Source organism: Trypanosoma theileri (genome assembly GCF_002087225.1).
Source record: "Trypanosoma theileri isolate Edinburgh chromosome Unknown TM35_Tth_31_V1, whole genome shotgun sequence".
Taxonomy (NCBI): Eukaryota; Euglenozoa; class Kinetoplastea; order Trypanosomatida; family Trypanosomatidae; genus Trypanosoma; species Trypanosoma theileri.
The window spans coordinates 327,059-348,366 of NW_021639873.1; the positions used below are offsets into that span (position 1 = coordinate 327,059).

Sequence of the window (21,308 nt, forward strand, 5' to 3'; positions counted from 1 at the left end):
AATAATAATAATAATAATAATAATAATAAGAGAAATAATATACGAGATCCAGAAAACTTTTAAAAAGGAAAAAAATCTCTATCTTTTTTTTTTTTATTTAGTCTTTACTCATATAATATATATCTATACACACACAGTCTCTCTCTATCTTTCTCCCTCCGTCACTTTCTCTCTTCCCAATCTCCCACTTTTCTTTTTTTTGTTTTTTTTTTAGGAGTTCTTGTCAGCAAATGTCACGGATGTGGCGGTGAAGGACTTGATGTGCTCTCCTCCCGCCATGAGTGCGAGAAGTTCCATAAATTGTGTTGGCGCGAGTGGCCGCACGCCGCCGCCGAGGGCCTCGTTGAGGGCGAGTCGCAGTTCGTTGACGGTGGCGGAGGAGCGGCCGGCGGGGCGGTAGCGGCGGTCAATGACGTGCTCGAGCCGCATCATACTCCCCTCGACGGTCTGCCGTGTGGGGTCGGGGGCGCTGAACATGTCGAGATTGATGAGACCCGTCTGCGGGTCCGTCGCGGCCTCCTTCAGCGCCGCGCTGATCAGCCACTTCGCCTCCCGCACATCCTCCACACTCACGGAGGCGCCAAACCGCATTTTACACCGCGCCTCCGCCAGGCGGATCATCGACTCCAACTGCCGCAGCGTCGCCGACACCGTGCGGGTCCCACCACGCGCCCGTCGCATCTCCACATAAGACGTCGCCAGTTGTTTGTGAGAAGCCTCCGTCAGTCGCGGGTGCACCGTCTCACGCGCCAATGCAATGTACTGCGAGAGGATGCGAGGCGGCATGTACGGGGCATCCACCGTGCCCTCAAGAAACACCTCACCCTCGTGCTCCAGTACAACTTCACCACGTCCTGTAGGAAGGCCACTGGCATCCTCCGCATGTTGACCATCACTTTGGTCAGGCTTTCCACCATCATTAGAGTTTAAACCACCTGTACCACTTTGTCTACCATAATTATCATTATTATTGTTGGCATCATCCATTGTGGCAGCTGTAGTTTTTCCTTTTCGTCCCTCATCAGGTTCCATAAAAAGAGATAATACATGTGAAGCCAAACGTCTGTCCTCTGCTGGGTCATGACGATCAAGAAGAAGAAAAATGAGATCAAAACGTGACAAGAGTGTAGGTTCAATCTGAAGGTTTTCAACAACATTTAAATTCACATTCCACTGTGATTCTTTTGGATTTGCAGCAGCTAGCACTGATGTTCGAGCATTCAATTGTGCAACGATACCTGCTTTAGCAATAGATAAGGTCTGCTGTTCCATCACTTCATGCAATACAGATCGGGTCGCCTCATTCATCTTATCAAACTCATCTATACAGCATAAACCACGATCAGAAAGCACAAGTGCACCGGGTTCTAGTACTAACTCACCTGTCTCATGATTTTGTACCACATAGGCAGTTAAACCGACACTGCTACTACCTTTACCAGATGTATAAACTCCTCGTGGTGCAATTTCGTGCACTTGTGTTAATAATTGTGATTTTGCTACACCAGGATCACCACAAAGAAGAACGTTAATTTCTGCACGAAAAGTACCAGATTTAAGTTCTTTGCGTGTTCCACCAAAAAGTTGTGAAAGAATACCACGTTTTGTGTCTTCATTTCCCCAAATAGTTCTAGCAAAACTATTAAGAAGAATATTATAAATATCTGGACGACTAGCTATGCGGCGAAATACATCAAATCTTGCAGCCATTGCAGGATCTTCTTCAAGAGTTTCACCATTTGATGTTGCATTCGCTGTTGTTGTTGTTGTTGATGATGATGATGTTTTTGATTGTTGTTGTTGTTGTTGTTGTTGTTGTTGTTCCTTCCATGCGTTACGTCCAGCTCGACGATGCTCAATATGTACAGCATCCACGTGAGTGGCAAAGATACTGCGAATAATACGAGTGTTAGAGTTTAGACGGACAGGAGCTGCACGGTAAATACCTGTCACAATAACACGATCACCAGGGACAACAGCATCTACAGAATCACCATATACAACAAGAGAAATCGTAACAGGTGTTTCACCATCTGTAAGGTGTTCTGGAGCTTCTTGCAAACGCACCAATTGTTTATCCTCAAAAAGTGAAAGATTGTGATGAATCTTGTATGAATATTGTTTACCGCAGTGATCACATCTAGTAGGTTCAAAGATACGACCACGGTCTACGACACTTCGACGTACATGCTGACAAAACCAACACTGAAAGAATGCTACCCGTATCTCTGGAATAATCTTTGATACCCGTACCACCATCCCTTGTAGGGCGATGAGCTGTTCCAGATGCTGTGGTCCTAGTGCTCGCAGTGATATCGTCTCCGGAAGGTTTTTCGGAGCCACACGTAAAATATAATCATCCGATACAGACATATTTGTGGCAGAAGCAGCTTCAGCAAGGCGCTGAGATACTTCCTCTGCTACATTTCCCATCATCTGTAAGCATTCCATTGGGTGTGAAATAACTTGCTGATACACCCGAGGGCATGCCTTTGCAAGAATCTGTAAATCCACTTCAAGAACATTGCGATTCTGTAAACGAAGTCGTAGTAATTCTTGTAAAAAATATTTTTTAGTGGTACCGCGACGAGAACCTAGAAGACAACTTACACGTTCTCCAGTCTCTAATACACTATTATCATTGTTATCATTGCATATTTCAAAAGTTTCTAAGAAATTTTGAAACTCCTCTCGGAACGTCTCTACGGCGATTCCAGTACCCCAAATATACGAAAGGTCTTCACGGCGGGCAAAAGATGACGACAATGGTTGTTGTTGTTGTTGTTCTATTGGTCGTGAGGGTGGCATTTCTGCCTCTCCATCAAATAGAAGCGGTGGGGGTAAAGGTGGTGACTGCCATTCTGCGGCTCTTGAGAGATCACCGGAGCCTGTAGGCCGCCCTGTGGAGCGTATGGGTGTCAATTCCACCAGTGAGTCTCGATCCATACCGCCCACTCTCAACTATTATTATTATTATTATTTCTATTAGTTATACTACTCTCTTAGTAGACTCCAACTGATTCCGGTTCGCGCAAAAATACTCACCCCAAACACTCTGTTCCTTTTCTTTTTGTTGTTGTTATTATTATTCTTAATCGTGTAACCTTCTATGTATTTTTTTTTTATCTATGCTAGTTAAATGAAAATCGAAATAAAAACAAGAATAATAACATTTTTCTCAGATAATGGGTTAGAATGTTTTTTTTTTTTTTTTACTTGTCACTCCTCTTGGGTAGATAATAAATGGGTAACTGTCACTTTTGTGTATCCCTGAGAAACATACGGTGTGAGAGAATCAAACAGGAACAATCACCACTATCACAACAACCATCATCATCTTCTTCTTCTTCACCCGTATCAAGAACAACCACAACGTTTCAATCACAAACACGGAGAAAACGGAGTATGTAAAAGAAAAAAAAAACAAGATAAAAATATAAATAGATGTATACACACACCTCCGAGAATAGAAACATGTCATTAAAGACGCATGAGAAAGTAATAAGAGACATTGCATCTTCGCATATCTCCAAGCGTTCCATTACATCATGCAATCCAATGTATAGTGAGCAGATATGTGTTTCTTTTTTTTTTTCTTCGTTTTCCTTTTTTATTTATTTATTGACCTCCTTCATTTTTTTTTTTTTTCGTTCGTTTGTTTTTCCTGTTTTTCTTCTTCTTCTTCAGTCTAATCAGACGCAATCAGAATCTATGACACCTATACCCCAATCCCCTATGAATAAGCATCCTCTCAATGTTTCTCTTCTTTTGAACCATCAAATACAAAAAAAAAAAAAAAAACAAAGATAAAAAACATTAGTTCAACCTTTTCTCTCTAGTGTATTTATCTTTCTTGTTTTCTTTTTTTTTTTTTTCTTTTTTACGTTCTTTTTTTTTTTTTTTCTTTTCTTTCTTCTTTTTACTCTTCACTTTTTTTTCGGTTATGCCACATCATGTTGGGCCTGTTGTACCCTTTTGTACTCCTTCTGCGTCACTGCAAGATTACCCCCATAAACCCTATAGAATGCATTATATTCTTTGCGCTGAAGAGGAACGAAAAACCATTCCACTGGTGGCCCATGAACGTGAACAGGCAAACCAGTAAAGGAAGAACTCTCTTCTCGCTGCTCTTGTTCGTGTTTTTGCCGCTGTAATTCCATTTCAGAACGAATTTGTTCCTCTGAACAGTAGCAAAGACGATTTAAAATAGGACCTGGTTCTTCCATAAAGGCCATTCGCTCTAACCATGGCCGAGAGATAAATACTATCTCTTCATCCTCACTTTGAACATCACCTTTTGAATTCAATTTTTCACTTGTAAACATAATCCGATCAGTTGTTACATCTGACACATCCTGCGGTGGTGTCGCTAGAAGCAGACGTGCACAATTGCGAAGTTCATAAAAGAGATCAGACCGCTGATGAAGTGGTTGTTTCTTATACAATAATAAATACTCTTCTGAATCGGCAACTTCACTCAACGAAGCAGTAGTGATATCATCATCATTTAAATACACCCAGACATCACTTTGTTCTGTCTTTTTATGTGCATAGGCTGTATAGTGACCTCCTCTGATAGAACCATGATGATTAACTACAGCCTCTAACGAGTAAGTGTGAATGGGAAACTGTGGTGTCATGTGAAGTCCATTCACTCTATCAGAAGGGGAAGCGTAATCACTATCCGTACACCCATGAGAACGTCCTCCTCTCATTCTTGTTCCAACTGGTACCTTTGCGGTTTCTACTGTTCCTTCTCCTCCTACTCCTGCTGCTGCTGCCTCTGGTTCGGATTCCGCTTCTAATCCCTCTGCGGCATCCATAGTGGGTTCAGCATTTTCTCTGCATGAAGATGGCAATGTAGACTTTGGCGTCGCCACACTCTCGTGGAGGTAGTCCCCAAGTCGCAATACTTCATTCGATTGTGCATCTCCTGTATTCCAAGAAACTGGAAAAATAACAGGGTCTATTTTCTTTGTATTAAAACAATGTCCATACTCAAACCGCTTCATTTGTACTAATAAGTAATCTGGAAGCGATAGAAGTGTTTCACGTTTTGTAGCCTCTGATGTAGAATTACATGAGCCACAATGATATTTATTATTGCCAGTTAACAAAACAGGTTCAAAATGGACATCCAGACATTCTTGTAATGTAACGGGATAATTTACAGAACTTGAAAAACCAGTAAAGATACCAAAGAACCAACGGGCTAATGTACCTACCCATGCGAGTGGATTCATCCAATGATTCCCGGATGCACGTTTTTGTTGTGGGGAAACTCCATCAGGACCTACACGTTTTATTTCTGGATGTGCTCGAGCGTAACGTAATCGCTGAGCATCTGATGGAATATCAATAGTAAGGGATGAAAACTCCTCAACTATTCGAGAAGTATTTCCACAAGCATGACATTGTACTTCAGATAATGAGTACCCAGTAAAACAATCGGCAGCGCTATTTACAAAAAGTTTCGGTGGACGAAAAGTATTTTCGTATGGTTGTTTTTTTCTATCTTTTTCTTTGCGTTCTAATAACTCATTCTCTTTATTTACCATACGCATGAGTCGCAGAATATTGAAATACCACCAACTACCTGGATATTGATATTGTAAAAACAATTCATTCGTGGGAGAAGGTACCGAATAATCCTCTAATAAATCCTCATCTGAAGCCGCAACTGCAACCGCGTCGGTTTCAAATGAGTTCAGCAGTGTGTCCAAATCCACTTCTTGTCTACTCTCTTCAGATACATTGGCAATAATAACATTTACCATCTCTGGACAGTCCTGCTGCTGACGTCCTTCAAAGGCGGAATGTACGGCGGCGAGAGACTCTAATGCACGCAATGGTGAAATAGACTCATCACGTGATAATGGTGTAAACTCCATTTGGTAGACGAGTTCTGCAAAGGCCTGAAATAAGTTCTGTGAACTAGTACTACAATGTCGACGCAGCCGCAATGCACGGTGCAGTAATTGTGTGTGACGAAACGGGGAGTTGCAGATACTGTATACAAAGGAAGGACAATTGACAAGAAGTTGTACTCCAGCGTTAAAGTAACAGGTGTTACCTAAATTTTTTAAAGGACAAAAAATGCATGGATCGACAACCGAATGAGATGAAAACTCCGTATCATTGTTCATCATAACATCTTGCCCTTCATCTGTTTCTAGTGTTGTTTTGCTTGACATGACACAACAGTAAAGTACAATATATATATATATATATATATATATATATGTATAATTTACCTGGAACTACACCCACACCTACAGCTATAACCAAAACAACACAATACTCACCGCAGAGAGAGAGAGAGAGAGAGAAAGAAAGAGAGTAAGAAGTCATGAGGGTGAGCAAAAAAAAAAGAAGAAGGAAAAATAAAAAATAAAAAACGGAATACAGATGAGAAAGATAAAGAAATTCAAACACAAAGGTCTCATACACTATGTGAGTTGTGAAGCACCATTAGCAACTCACACCGAAATAATGGCAAACAATAGAAAAAAGAAAAAAAGTATAGAGGGAGAGACAGAGAGAGAGAAATGAGAGAAGGAAATGCAAAAAAAAAGAGCATAACACTTATCTTGGGAATATTGAAAATAAAGTCGTTCATTAAAACACACACACGGAGGAAAAAAGAGAAATAAAAACCACAAAAAGGCATACTATACTACAACAAACATTTGTCTACATCCAAGTTGCACACTTTGGGTACGTTGCAGTACTTTGCCTTATCATTCCAATATTCCACATTCTCTTTTAATTCTCTCTTTTTCTCCCTCTCTCTCTCTCTCCCTCTTTTCTTTCTCCTTTTCTCAAACCACACACAGACACACACATATACATACATACACCAATTATATATATATATAGTTATGTATATATATACTCGCACGCATATCTTCTTACCCCTACCCACTACCCCAACTTAGAGGAGGTATTTGGCAAGGTTAATATTTTTATGTAGTGATTCTGTAGCACTCCGTACCACATTAGCATCTATAACGACTTTCTTACCTTCATATTCCTGGCAGTTAAAGCTATACTCATCCATCACACGTTCAATAACAGTATGCAGACGACGTGCCCCAATATTTTGCCCATTTGCGTTTACCGTTGTTGTTACCCGTGCTAGTTCATTAACACCATCTTCAGTAAAATCCACATCAATATTTTCTGTCTTCATTAATGCCTTTTGTTGCATTAAGAGATTAAATTTTGGTTCACACAGAATACGTCGAATATCTTCCTCATTTAATGCCTTTAGTTCCACACGAACTGGTAAACGACCTTGCAGTTCAGCGATCATATCAGATGTCTTTGCTGTATGAAAAGCCCCAGAGCAAATAAAGAGAATATTGTCTGTATTTATTTGAGTACCATCTTTCATTGTTACACTGGATCCCTCAATGAGAGGAAGTAAGTCTTGCTGTACACCGGTAGAACTCACATCTGCATTAGGACTTGACGGTTCCGTTACCACCTTATCAATTTCGTCAATAAATACAACTCCATCTTCTTCTGCCAATGTACGGGCTAATGCATTTATTTGAGCTTCATCCAATAGTCGATCTAGTGCTTCTTGCATTGCCAGTGGAACTGCCTCTTCCACACGTTTAGAGACTCGTACCTTCGCCCGCCTTGGCTCTGTGTTAAGGCCAAGAAAGGCACTAACAGACATAATGTCAATACCACCAGGACCAACATTAGGTTTTGCATTTACTGGATGTTGTGTAATATCAATCACCACCATATCATCCTTGTATTCAGTCTTGTACTTTTCTTTAAACTCTTCAAGAGTAACTTCTTTAAAGGGAGAAACATCTTCTTCATTATCTTTGTCTCCAACATTGCCACTACCGCTGCTACTACTACTACTACTACTACTGCTAATACCATATGCACTAGTAAGACGACGACGTGATGACCATGCATTGAAAACAACATCAAGTGCCATTGCAAGTGCCTCTGGTTCACGTTCCATTTCTAATCTTCGTTTGGCTTTCGTCTTTGCATTAGCGTATAGTTCTTCAATAATAGATTCCACATCTTTTCCTTTAAACCCTACTTCTGTATACTTTGTGGCCTCCACTTTAATAAATGGTGCATCGGTGAGTTTTGCCATACGTCTGGATATCTCTGTTTTACCTACTCCAGTGGGTCCAACGAGTAAAATGTTTTTTGGGAGAATATCTTGTCGGAGGCCTTCGTCTTTAATTTGTCGACGACGCCAGCGATTGCGGAGTGAAATGGCGACGGCCCGCTTTCCCTCATCCTGCCCAACAATGTACGTGTCGAGAATAGAGGCGATCTTGCGGGGCGAGAGGTCGTCCAGCTGCATGGACTGCGCCTTCGCGACCGCCAACACATCCGGCGTGAGCGACGAGGCGGCGGCCGCACCGCTGCTGCACAGACGGTACCAGCTGAATCGCAACATTGGAAGAATAAGAGGAAAATAATAATAATAATAATAATAATAATAATAATGAAACAATACAAACGGATATATATATATATATATATGTAGAGAGAGAAAGTGATGAAAAGATGTCCTTTCTTTGATTAGTTCCTTTTTTTTCTCTCCTTCTCTGTTGTTGTTGTTGTTATTGGTGTTGGAACTCACCTCGCAACCTTCTTTTCCGTGTATTGTCTATAAAGTGTCTCTCTAGAACCTAAAAAAAAAAAAAAGACACTTGCTCTTGATCCTTCTCTACTTACTCGTGCTTTACTGTGGGTAGTAGAAAAAAAAAATAAAACGTTAAAAAAAAAAGAAAGAAATAAAAAACAAGGTATGATTTATTCAAATTCATCTTATTACCGAGAAATAGATATAGCTGCAGTACCTACAACATCAACAAAAAAAAAAACACAGTAACAAATACGTGAATGAGACTTTTCACTCCAAAGAGTGAAAGATAAGTAACTAATGTCATATTCTAGTTCAAGATAAAAAGAAAAAAAAAAGGAAAAAAAAAATATTTCTTCTTATACTTTTTAATCTTTCCTCTTTTCGCTTTCATTCACATTTCCTCCATGTACTACTACACGATCGCTTTCTCTCTTATTTGCCTAACAAGATAAAAGAAGAAAAAAAAATAGGTAAAGCGAATCCATCATCAAACACTAAGTAGCACCCTTCATAATAATAATAAAAAGGATGAGTCCAATCAAATTCAATAATAAAAATCTCTCTTCCTTATCTCCACTTAATTTCTTTCGTAAAACTAACATACATCAAAAAAAAACCCCTAAAACTCATCATTTCCTGTAAGCATAGGTCCATAGCGTATCATTATATGTGTCATTGCCGTGATAAGGAGTCCACCAATAAGAATAAACGTTAAGGCTGTTGGACCATTCTTATCATCGTAGCGTATCTTTTTTCTAGCGTACACACGCCGCGCACGTGCTTTAAACGTAATATATGCGTAACCCAAAGTAAGTACAGCAATAGCAACCATAGTTGTACCCAAAATAATATGAAAATTGGATCTCCAGAAAGAAGGTAATTGTACAACATCATTTGGTAAACTCATACTGTTACCAAAGCGAATTACAGCCAATCCTGCCAAACCAAGTCGGGTTGCCTGTTCTGCCCATTTCACCATATATCGTTCAGATGTTAGTAAGGTCTTGGGATCATATTTCTGGGGAACGCGAATACGTTTTCCTGTTTGCCACGGTATAAGACCTGAGAAAACTTCAGCAGCAGCATTTTTCCCTCCTGCAGGATTGAAACAAAGAGATTCCACTCCATACTCAGCGTAAGGATAGAGATGAAATACAGTGTAGGCATTATGACGTCGATCCACATCATATTGAACAACAGGAGCGAGTTGTTGTTGTTGTTGTTGTCCAGTGCTGCTTATGGACTGTGTATCGGAATCTCCTTCCCCTTTCTCAATTCTTACACTTTTCAATACTTTCTGATAAATACGTGTATAGTCTGTGCGTGGTAGAAAACGAGCCTCTGATGCCCCGACGGTTTGTGTCTGTGCGTGACCCACACCGAAGATTAATCGATCTGTTGTGCGTTCCCAACAGCCAGAGGCGATTCCTACAGTGGGATCCCATTGATTTTGTTCGGGTTTCGTAGAGGCGCGAATATCAATATCAAGTTGATGCATCCAATAAGGTACCATCTTGATAAAAGGGGTATGACCATATAAGGATGCAATACCATGTGCATATTTACTAAACTTTGGAACGCTTTCCATATATCGACAACTCATTAATTCTTCAATCCAAGGTGCAATACGTTCATTCTCAGCACATTGTAATTTAATTTCCACCACAGCATAAGGAAAGTGAGAAACAGGTGAATCCACTCCTTTATATCTCCAATGATGACCTAATCCAAAATCTTCAGCGGACATTCGAAGATCTGTATCAATACTGACTCGTATAGATTGATCTACACCTCTTTGAAAAGCAGCACGACAACATTGGGTTCGAAGTACTGGTTTAAGATCATATGCATGAATTTTTGTAAGAATTTCTGTAGCCAAAAACATAAAATCCCGTACTTGCTTTTCAGAAGCATTCTTTGCACGTAATTTATTTACAGCAGGAATAAGGCTAAGGTCTCCATGTACGTATTGGTCTACCTCTTTTTCTTTAAGGGCAAAACGACGTTTATTACTTCGTTCTCCACTCCATGCTTCATGGTGAACCTTAATCTCCATAAAAACATTATCATCTGGACCCAATTTATTCCAATCTGGATCAAATGTATCTCCATACCAACGCATACGAATAAGTGTTGCACCTTCTAGTCTTTCAAGACGACGATGGTAAAGAAGAAATTTAGCATTATCCCAATACACACTGCTGACAGGTGAACCCAATTTAAAAGGAAGACCAGTCTCTTTGCTTATTTTATACGTATCCTTAAAAGTGCTTAACGGTAAATGTGGAATAATACGAGCAATAACAAAAGGTAGATCTTGTAGATGTACCCAATATTTTACGGAACGACGATCAAAAACTTGTGTACCAACTGTTCCAGCAGGAATACCAGACCGTTTAACACTACGCATATTTTCTGCTTCAAGTACACGGTCGTACACTCGTGAAAGAAGATAAAATATCTCATCAATAGAGAGTTCATAAAAGTCATATTCAGTATTAATATTTTTCCATCGATCTCCTGTAGGTCCCAAAACAGCATAACGATACATACGTCCAATAATATGTTCAATGGTATCCATGTTTAAATTACGACATTCAACAAAACGAAGAAGTTCATGCATAATAGCATCTGCCACCAGTCGTGCTTCATTAGGAGGAATATTCTTCACTTTACCACTTCCCAAAGTGTTGAGAACCAAACTAAGGTTTGTTGGTGTCTCCTCATCTGTAAGGTACTCACATGCCGCGTCGAGGGCCTCAGCAACCATTAAAAGTTCTTTTACTTTTTTCTCACACCACTTATACACTCGGCACTTTTGCTCTATTAGTGAACTGTAAAGCTCATCAGGGGTGGTTGGGTTGGCGATATCTTCCTTCATACGATGAAGTATATCTTTTGTAGCTTTGTAGTTAATGTACGCTCCCTGCTCCTGGAAGTCGGGATACACCGCATTACGCCATGCTTTGCTAAATGGCATGTTTATTCTGCTTATAGAGTGTAATGGAAGATAATATATATATATATATATATCATCCGATATACAAATGAATAAGTTTAAGAGAAAAGAAAGAAAAAAGGAAAAAGAAAAAGAAGGGAAATTCAAAACTCATAACCCATGTGAAGCACAAATAACCGCAGCAACAAATATATATATACAGGTGGAGAACGAACAAGGAGCTTCATTCGTCCCAACAAAGAAAAACTTTTTGTTTCCTTTGGAATTCTTGTCATTCTCAGAGGTATACAAACAACAACATAAAAAAAAAGCACGGATGATATTATACATTGCATGTTCTAATTTAATGTTCTTTTTTTTTTCATTGGCTTTTTTCTTGTCTTGTTTCATATAGTGTATCAGTCTCTAACGCAGTCAAACTTCTTTATTCTTTGCGTTTCTTCTGCAACTATGATATACATCTTCATCACAACATACACACACAAACACACAAACACACATACACCGACTCCCTCATCTAATTCCTTCACATTGCCTCTCTTCAACCCCAAAAGGATAGAGAGAGAGAGAGAGATAAGAAAAGAATAAAATGAGGAAAAAGACTTCAGTGAGCAAACAAAACAAAAAAAAAAAAAATGAAGGAAAAAGAAAAAAGCAATTCTCTTGCACATATAATTGATTACCTCTTTGACTATATAATATATATGTTTGCAACTCTCCATTCATTTTTTCATAATCCCATCATTTCTCTTCTCTTTTTTCTCTTTTTCTCATTTTCTGGTTATTTATTTTCTTTTTTCAGTGTTTCACTGAGCACCAGAGGATGAATCACAACGCACAATAAAAGAAAAAAAAAGAGAGAGAAAACAAGGGCACCTCCATGAATTTAGGAGAGAGGGATAATTAGGCTCCAAGAAAGACGAAATTCAAACATATATGTATATATATAAGAGAAATACAAAAATGAATTTCAAAGAATCCAAAATGATGAGAATAGATTGGTTTCATCGTTCTTTTTTTTTTTTTCTACTTTTTCAATTTTCTTTTCTTTTCTTTTCTTTTTCTTTTTTTACTAATTCCTTCTGTAAAGAAACAAACCTCTATTCTACCGGCGGAGGATCGTACTGCACAGGGTAATTGTAGATATGACGGTACGGATCATTACCTGATGGGAGCCATGGCTTATAACTCTGCTCCTTCTGTCGTTCTTCGCGGATTCGTTTTTCCTTCAAATCATACGGATCTTCTTGATACTCTGGCACCTTTGTAATGTCCTTCACGAGTGCACCACCGGGTCTCCACGGCTTTACCTCCGGTGGTGGACGTGGTGTCTGTGTTTTTTTGGGTGGAAGGGGCTTGTTAATACCATACACGGTGCTGAATCCGTATGGACTCTCATCAAAGCAACCACCAGACTTCACGGCGGCCTTAAACGGCTGTTGTGGGCGTGGGGCGGTGGGGCGTTGTGTTGTTGCGCCTCCCACTGGGTCCGATATGTACTGCACCTCCCCTGCCTTGCCGATAGTGAGACCGGTATATCCGTAGGTTCCCTTCTTTCCAGGATTTGTGTAGATCTTACGCTTTGGCAACTCTGGCTTGCCGCTGGCGTCGGCGCCGGGCTTCTTCGATGGGATGAGCGGCAGTTCGGCCTCGTGCCGCGGCGGGTTGGACTCGCTGAAGGTGCCGTAATGTGTGCCGCTGCCGTTCGACTTGTGCGGGCGGCTCGGCGGCTTGAATGGCACCGGCGGCGGCCCACCGCGTTTTTTGCTGTCGAGTGGCTGCCGGAACGTACCGCCGGGCGGCACCGCGACGTACTCATCACCAACGGCGAGTGAGACGAACGGCTTTTGAAAGACCGCATCGGTGATGTGAGGAGATCGCTTCATCGGAACCACAAATGTTTTTCCGCCGGTTTTCACCGGTTGTGAAGTTGTGCTGCGCGGCGATTTATCATACTCATCGCCAATAGAGAGATATACCGGGGGACTGAACATGGGCGACGATGCTGTTTCCCTCCCCTTATCTGGTGTTTCCTCTTTTTTTCTTTTTCTTTCTTCTTCCTTCTATGCAACTGGATGGGAAAAAAGAAAAGGTGAAAACAAATCAAATGAAATAAATAAATAAATAAGGAGGGAAATACTTATATGACCACGGTATACAAAAAAAAAAATAAAAAATGTGGAATACAAAAAAAAAAAAGAGAAACGAATTTTATTACACCCCCGACACATTCACGATATAAACCATTTGAAAACATATGTTATTTTCACAAGCTTTTGGAACAAAAAAAAAAATTTCATAATAATATTAATGGGAGTGATAATAAAAATAAAAATAAAAAATGAAATGACCGTTTTTCATTCGTTGCATAGAAATAGTGTAACCTGTTCTGTTTACACTTTCATTCTTTTCTTTTTTTTTCTTCCCTGTCATTATGACGGCGCAGAAATAGTGAAATGTTTCCATGGACGATGTGTATTACTGGTACTACATTCGCGCTGCGAAAAGTGAACAATTGTCTCACTATTATCATTATTTGGTTGTTTCCTCTCTACTGTAACCACTGTTTGGGTTCGTGTACCGTAATTCGGCGAAGTTGCGAATATATTTCGCTGAAGAAAGTTAGCTCGTTCCAGATATTTACTTACTGGAAAATGGACCGGTGGTTGCAATCCTGCACCGTAAAGACGAATGAGTTCACTCTCCCCATCGTATCCAAGATATGGCATTGAGGCATCCAACACGTTCTGGTACTCTTCTAGTTTCTCTTTAGGCTCTTTATGAAGTAGAATCTCTTTTTGTAAATCAAACTGCGGTTCAAGACAAAGACAAGATGCAAGAGAAGTTGCTACATTCTCTTCATCAAATGGTACCTCATCTGTGGGAATATATTTGCCCAACGCCTCTTCAAAAGATTTTCGAAGTAGTAATGTCTTTGGCTCCATCCAGTTATCCATATAGCTATTCTGAAGACAATGTACAACACCATGGTTAGTGGGAGCTCGATGCTGGACGGCGTAGCGATTCGTCGTATATAAAAGCTGCGTCCCCTGAACATTAAATAAGTTCTCAGCGGTGAGTATATTGTAACCAGCAAAGTACGGTGGCGCGAGTGAAGGTGATGGAAACTTATATTCATTCGTTAAGGAAGAAATATTATCACCAGGTAGATTACCTTGACTCAAAAAATCACTAACAATACATCCACGGGAGAGATCAGGTATAAATTCCAATTCTACATTAGTTCCACCGTCAGCCAATGGCGTCGCATGTACTTTCATTCTACGCACCACCTCTGTGAGTGGCATGGCTCCACGAAAATCCACCGATGAATTGTTATTATTTTCATTCTTATTGTCATTGTCATTGTTGTTGTTGTTGATGGTGGTGGTATGCAGTTGAAGTGGAGCAGTAGGAGAACGGCGACAATTTGTAATAACAGCAAACCGCCCGCTATTTACATTGAGACCCAACCATGTGCCACCCGCCAGGCTATCAATAGCGCAGAGCAGTCCAGTTGCATTGTCAATACAAACCGGTTGTGTTGCGCGGTTAAGCGCCTCATCACGGTTACTAATAAGCACAAGGGGAAAGCGCTGCGAGAGTTGAGTTATAAAGGCAAGAATACACATGATTCTTTTCTTTATATATATAATACTTGCTATGTATCTTCTTTTTTTTAATCTTTTTTTTTTTGGTTTCTAACAATATACCGTCGAAAGGGCAACAAATCAACGGTTACAAATAATCCATGTCGTAGACGTAGTAGTAATAAGAAATAGTAGCAAAAACCAACACAAAATCACTAACAATAATAATAATAGTTATTATTATTATTATTTAAAAAAAAAATAAGTGACAAAATAGGGCATCTCTCTAAAGCCGATATGTTTCTTTATTACTTTTTTTTTTCTCTTTCCAGGAAGGATGAGATTCGTTTTTTTTTTTTCTTTTTTAACCACCGGGAGGATTTTTCCGGAGTTCCAACAGTTTCGGTATAAGTGGTTTGCCTTCTCCCAACCCGTACTTTTCCTGCAAGAACGAAAAGGTGTAGCTATACTCAGGATTGCAGTAGACAAAGTAAACAAGAAGTCCAATTACCGCCGTCGCACGAAAGATGGCATGCCGCACAAATCTCTGTTCTCCCACAGTACGGGGCCGTGAAGGGGAGAGGAGGTACGACAGACTCGTACGACGGACAGCCTCTTCTTTACCAGAAAAGTGATTGCTCATGGAAGTTTCAATGCTTTGGTATATTATGATCTTCACACATAATATATATATATATATATATATACAATATATTTATGCAATTGAGAATCAAGTATTCACTTTATTTAGGGGTATAGTTAAGAAAAAACAGAGAAACGAATAATTAAAGTGGCATATTTTTTCCACACTAAACAAACACAAGAAGAACACAGAATAACAACACCAACGAGCGAAAACGGCATCAAGGAAAAGGAACAACAACAAAAAAGAAAATCATCAAGCAAAAAGATCTACACCTCCTTGTAAGCATCTCTCTTTTTTTTTCTTTTTTTTTTTCTTGCATCTAGCAACTCATATGATCTTCACCACGCCTCTTTTCTCATTCTATTCCTTTCGTTTCTCCTGATAGCAGACATGGTTATAACTATTCGCGTGTTTTGTATTGTGGAACTGAGTTCGACAATTAACCCCATACCAACAATTTGGTCTTTGTGTAACACTCTCAGGAAGATCGCTGCTGGGAATAGCCCGTCGGTAATGAAATAAGAGCGATGCAAATACAGTTTCCATACACCCTTCACACAGTGCGGAGTCTGCTGTCAGTTGATCATTCACGCAAGTGATATCGGGAATCCAATCGTTAGATTGCATTTTTGACATGCACTCTTTCCAGACTGCCTCAATGCTGATATTTTTGGAACTTAGATATCTAGAGAGAATACTTTGTTCAATCATATTTCCTCCAAATGTTTTCTGAGGCAATGTAGAGGGGGGACAGTACTGACGAAGACGTGTGAGTCCGCCACTGCTGCCGCATGGACAACCGCCCTCTTCTTCGTAGTAGAGATTGCAGTGGGGAATATTACAGAGTTGGCAGCATTGTGGACGGCTGCAGAGTGGCCTTTGTGGGAAAAGCCGCTGACAATTTACGCATGAGTGATGTAATCCACCTTCTGGACAAGAGTAGCCATCTACAGTAGAAGGGGCCTCGCAGTGACGGCATGGCCCAGTAGGACGGAAATGACCATACGTGTTTCTTCGGTAATGTATAGGAGCCAATAAAGACTGATTGTTGCCATCAGAATCACTATCATCATGTTCACCACTATTACTGCTGTGGTTATCATCATCATCATTATCATTATCATCCATGTCAGCATCACGTAGACGTTTCCTCAGTATTTTTCCACTGGGTGGTATATCGTCAAAAGCCACACACGCTGCTTCTTCTTCGGGGGTACGTTTAAGGTGTGGGTTGCCGTTTAAGAATTGTTCCACGCAGTTTTGAAGTTTATGCGTAGGACGCACTTCAAACACTTTGGCACGGCATTCCATACATGTTGAGTTTCCCTCCGCCAACCATTTGCTGATACAGGAAGCACAGAACACATGCATACAAGGGAGTAAACTGCATGGACGCAGATAGATAAAGGTACAAACAGAGCAAGTAAGCTCTTGCTCCATCTTTTCAATTCCCACTTCATTAGTAACACGCTGAAAAACATACTCCGCACTGGGAGTATCCACATCTGTGGACTCTGTAGGCTTCGTGAGAGAAAGACGATCTCCCGACTGCAACTCCACATCCACCCCACGTTCAATCCGTACTCCATTAATGTATGTCCCATTAGTTGAAAGATCGCGAACAGTTACCTGTTTCGTAAGAGGATTAATGCGCAGTTCACAGTGTTGACCAGAAACGCGGGCCACATCCACGCGGTGCTCCACCACAAGTTCTTTAGACCGGCCAAGTATGAGACTGCCCATATCCCGGTAGATGTCGATCGTACAAGAACGAGAAAGAGCAGAGGGCTCCTGAACGGGAAGCAGTCGAGCCACCAGAGGTCCATTCGCGGAGGGTGCCAACAACTCAAATGCGTCCTCTACGGAGTCTGTCGGGTGTGTCTCATCCGGTGCGGCGACTTCCCAAGAAGAAATGCGATCAATAACACTATTGTTGATATTATTTGACATCTGATCTTTTCTTTTTTCTTTTTTGTTATCCGCGTTATGTTTTCTTTTTCTTTTTTCTTCTTTTCTCTCCTGAGGCTGCTCTTATTATTTGTTTCTTTTGGTAACCTTTCTTTTCTTTTATCTTTTTGAGGGTACCTACGTGTGTCAGGTGTGTTGACTGGTCAATCGCAGTAAGAGGTACAAAAATGAGTTTAGGAAAAGGAGAGAAATAAGGAAGCATGATGGAAAAAAAACGCAACAAAAAAAAAATAATAATAATAATGCACAGAAATCAGAGACAAACAGTAGTGTGGACCTGAAAGTATTGCAAACCGCACAGAGAATCAGAGTCGATGAAAAGCAAAATCTACCGCAGAACTTCAAAAGTAATAGACTCACACACAAACACACATAGACAAAAAAAAAAATTCATGCATACTTCTACAATGCCCGAGATAGAGACCGAAACAGATAGTTTGACTAAGGAAAGGGGGAAAAAATAAACATAACCGCTAAAGAAACATATACACTGAGACATCCAAGTGATAAATAACAATGGGACGGAGTAACAAACAACAACAAGTGACTGCAGGAATGTGTAACAACACAGAAGCAGCCAAACCAGGAAAAAAAAAGAAAGTAAAAGGACGGTGAAGAATAGAAATGAGAAAAAGAAACAAAACAAAACAAAACAAAAAATAAATGCAAAGACCTGTTCAAATATTTCCCTAAAAATCACATATCATTAGTATTATTAATATTATTATCATCCACGTTGCTTCACTGGGGCGGTGTTGTTTCCTACTCCGCGCCGTAGTAGGTCTGACGCTCTAACAGTCCCCTCTACAGATGTTGACACTTCATTTTGAAGACGACGCACCCGTCGCAAATGATACTTACGTGCCTCCTGAAGAGTGTCAATGTTGTCATCCAATTCCTCCAGCTGTTTAGATGCTTGTGCGAATACAGGTTCTAGAGACTTCAATTGGGAAATTTTTTTTTGAATATCAGATTTTTCGTTACGGTATTGTGACTCCTGTCCCTCGTTAAGATTACCTGACTGCAAAGCATCCTCTACATACTGTAGGCGCAGAGTAAATCCTTTTAATGCTTTTTTCCAATTAGGCATACCTCCTGTATGTTTCTTTGCCTGCGACAATGCTTTCCTTAACTCATCACGATCTTCTGTTAGTTCATCAATCTCCTTTTCAAGATTTGCAAGTGCCATTAACTCTACATTAATATCCTTCTGTATATCATCTGCTCGTCCATTTGAATGATCATTTTTGGGTATAACAGTATGATGGGATACTGTCTGACGACGATTGTTTACAGCTGTTACACTATTTTTAACCCGTGCAATTTCACGTTCCTTCTTCTGCAACTGTACCTGCAGTCGTGCTACTTGTGCTTCTGATTCCCGCATTTGTTTTTGTAATTGACTCACTTCTTGCGCGTGAGAGAGCGTCATTTTTTGAACTCGTTGCTGTCCCTCTCGTACAGTGAAGCGCTGTCTATTGAGTTCATCATTCATTTCTAATACATGCGCCTGTAGTTGCTTAATCATTTCAGCATTTGCCTCACGTGCATTAACAAGACTTGTGGCCTCCTGAACTTTCCTTCTATACTCTGCAACTTCCTCCTCCGCTTTGCGTAGTCGTTGTTGGTAATGCGCCTGTAATTTACGTCGTTCTTTTTCTTTACCATATCGTTCCATTTCAGTTGTCTCTAATTTAGCTTCGGCACGGGCCAACTCCTCCTCTAATCGGCGTTTGACGCTCATCATTTCATCTTGTCGTTTCTTAGAGTGTTCTAATGCCTGTGCCGCCTCTTCGTTTTGTTGGACTAACTGATGGATTAAACGCTCCTTCGACTCAATTTCTCGAGAGAGTTTTTCTTGTATAGAGTCATCCACTTCATGGTCTAATGAAGACACTGTTTCACCAAGTCTTGCTAGTCGAGCCGTATCAGCTTCTTTTTCCTCTTTCAAAGCCTTTAGTTCATCCCGTTCAGCCTCTAATTGATCCAGAAGCGATCGTTTCACTTCAGAATTACCTTCATCTAAAAATGTAATATCCTCTACCTGTTTTGCGACATCTGATTCTACTACGTCCATATTCGTCTGGTATCCCGCCTCAAGTTCCTGTAGACGTTTTTCCAGAGATTTACGCTTTTCTACTTCTACCATCGCAGTGTACTCAGCGTTAAAGAGATCTTCTTGAAGTCGGGTAGTCAAACTACGTTCACGTGCAAGTAATTCTTCAACCTCTTCCAATCGAGTTTTTTCTTTTTCTTGAAAAGCATAAGATGACAATGATTGGTGATCCCGAAGCTGTTCATGTGCATCTTCTAGCTGTTTTCGAAGCCACAATATGGTTTTCTCTGCATCTTCTAATGTTGTACAGCTAGTTGCTACTTGAAATGGAGTAGTACGGATAGATTTAGCACGATCAGCATATTTTAATGTATTAAGTGTTTCTTCAAATGATGAAACACATGGTGAAACACAGGCAATCATAGTCGTTTTAGAGTTACCACTCAACATTGGTTGTAATAACCGTGTTAACTTGGAGGTTCGATATGGTACATGTGATTTCCTTTCGCAAAGGGCAACAATAACATTTCCAAGTGCGAGAAGACCACTATTAATACTAATACCTTCACGCATTCTTGATGCAATTTCTATACTACGTGCTGCTGCACGTTCATCATCTGTTCCATCTATGCCTCCTGTTGAAAATCGTCTACCATATGCTTTTTTAATACGTTCACTCCCCGCAAGGTCTACCAGTCCAAACCTCGACACTGTTCCGTTGTGGGTAAGAGTTACAGTGAGAAGGCAATGGGAACGGGAACTCGTTATATTCATCAATGTGGAAGCTGTGCGACGATTAGCAGTTGATCTTTCAAACCATGCTAACAACTCCTCCTCACTGTCCACAGTCACCTCAGAAAGTCCCTGAATATACACCCCACAACGCGCACCCTCACGCAACGGCAACGATGGACCCAAAGAGGCACTTGCAAGCGAAACTGAAGGTTGTGAAGCTGCTGTCATTGAAGCTATAAGATCGCTAACGTGTTCATTGTACACTTCAACAGCAGAGAAACGAAACTCAGGTTTCCGGTTAAATAGGGGAGGATCAGTATTATCACCATCATTAATATTGGTAGTAGAATTAATAGTTCCAGAATCTACAGTTACGGTTGAATTGGTAGTAATGGGATTAACTTTCAAAAGTTCATACACACGTCGAACAACATCTGATGAGAGGCTAGACATTGTATGTGTTTTACCTGCACCTGTTTGTCCATATGCTATAGTGGAAACGGTATAACCCTTCACAAATGCATCCACAAGTGGTCCTACAATAGCTTCATTCACTGTTTTATTACTTGCTTCCATGTCAAATATATTATCAAATGCAAACTGACGTTCATCTCCAACACTAATTTGGTGCCCTCTAACTGTTAAATATGGTTGTTCTTCTTCATCTGGCAAAAATGGACGGACTCGCACCAGTACTCGTATATTTTCCATTTTAAATC

The 21,308-nt window shown here is 40.3% G+C and overlaps 8 protein-coding genes across 8 annotated transcripts; all 8 read right to left on the reverse strand.

Annotated features, from left to right (window-relative positions):
* Positions 1-210: 210 nt before the first annotated feature.
* TM35_000312190 (putative minichromosome maintenance (MCM) complex subunit) lies at positions 211-2,946 on the reverse strand (the record flags this gene model as incomplete). Its single annotated transcript, XM_029028700.1, has 1 exon — positions 211-2,946. The coding sequence occupies one exon, from the start codon at positions 2,944-2,946 to the stop codon at positions 211-213; it is 2,736 nt and encodes a 911-aa protein (XP_028880099.1).
* A 995-nt stretch (positions 2,947-3,941) lies between these two features.
* TM35_000312200 (ubiqitin hydrolase) lies at positions 3,942-6,194 on the reverse strand (the record flags this gene model as incomplete). The annotated part of the gene is made up of 1 exon (XM_029028701.1): positions 3,942-6,194. One exon carries the CDS (start codon positions 6,192-6,194, stop codon positions 3,942-3,944), a length of 2,253 nt encoding a protein of 750 aa, XP_028880100.1.
* Positions 6,195-6,934: 740 nt separating this feature from the next.
* Positions 6,935-8,443, reverse strand: TM35_000312210 (heat shock protein HslVU ATPase subunit; the record flags this gene model as incomplete). Its single annotated transcript, XM_029028702.1, has 1 exon — positions 6,935-8,443. One exon carries the CDS (start codon positions 8,441-8,443, stop codon positions 6,935-6,937), a length of 1,509 nt encoding a protein of 502 aa, XP_028880101.1.
* Positions 8,444-9,254: 811 nt separating this feature from the next.
* TM35_000312220 (polyphosphate synthetase Protein) lies at positions 9,255-11,615 on the reverse strand (the record flags this gene model as incomplete). Its single annotated transcript, XM_029028703.1, has 1 exon — positions 9,255-11,615. The coding sequence occupies one exon, from the start codon at positions 11,613-11,615 to the stop codon at positions 9,255-9,257; it is 2,361 nt and encodes a 786-aa protein (XP_028880102.1).
* Positions 11,616-12,694: 1,079 nt separating this feature from the next.
* TM35_000312230 (uncharacterized protein) lies at positions 12,695-13,588 on the reverse strand (the record flags this gene model as incomplete). The annotated part of the gene is made up of 1 exon (XM_029028704.1): positions 12,695-13,588. The coding sequence occupies one exon, from the start codon at positions 13,586-13,588 to the stop codon at positions 12,695-12,697; it is 894 nt and encodes a 297-aa protein (XP_028880103.1).
* Positions 13,589-14,026: 438 nt separating this feature from the next.
* TM35_000312240 (uncharacterized protein) lies at positions 14,027-15,226 on the reverse strand (the record flags this gene model as incomplete). The annotated part of the gene is made up of 1 exon (XM_029028705.1): positions 14,027-15,226. The coding sequence occupies one exon, from the start codon at positions 15,224-15,226 to the stop codon at positions 14,027-14,029; it is 1,200 nt and encodes a 399-aa protein (XP_028880104.1).
* A 964-nt stretch (positions 15,227-16,190) lies between these two features.
* TM35_000312250 (zinc finger family protein) lies at positions 16,191-17,780 on the reverse strand (the record flags this gene model as incomplete). Its single annotated transcript, XM_029028706.1, has 1 exon — positions 16,191-17,780. The coding sequence occupies one exon, from the start codon at positions 17,778-17,780 to the stop codon at positions 16,191-16,193; it is 1,590 nt and encodes a 529-aa protein (XP_028880105.1).
* Positions 17,781-18,525: 745 nt separating this feature from the next.
* On the reverse strand, positions 18,526-21,300 carry TM35_000312260 (kinesin; the record flags this gene model as incomplete). The annotated part of the gene is made up of 1 exon (XM_029028707.1): positions 18,526-21,300. One exon carries the CDS (start codon positions 21,298-21,300, stop codon positions 18,526-18,528), a length of 2,775 nt encoding a protein of 924 aa, XP_028880106.1.
* Positions 21,301-21,308: the final 8 nt, after the last annotated feature.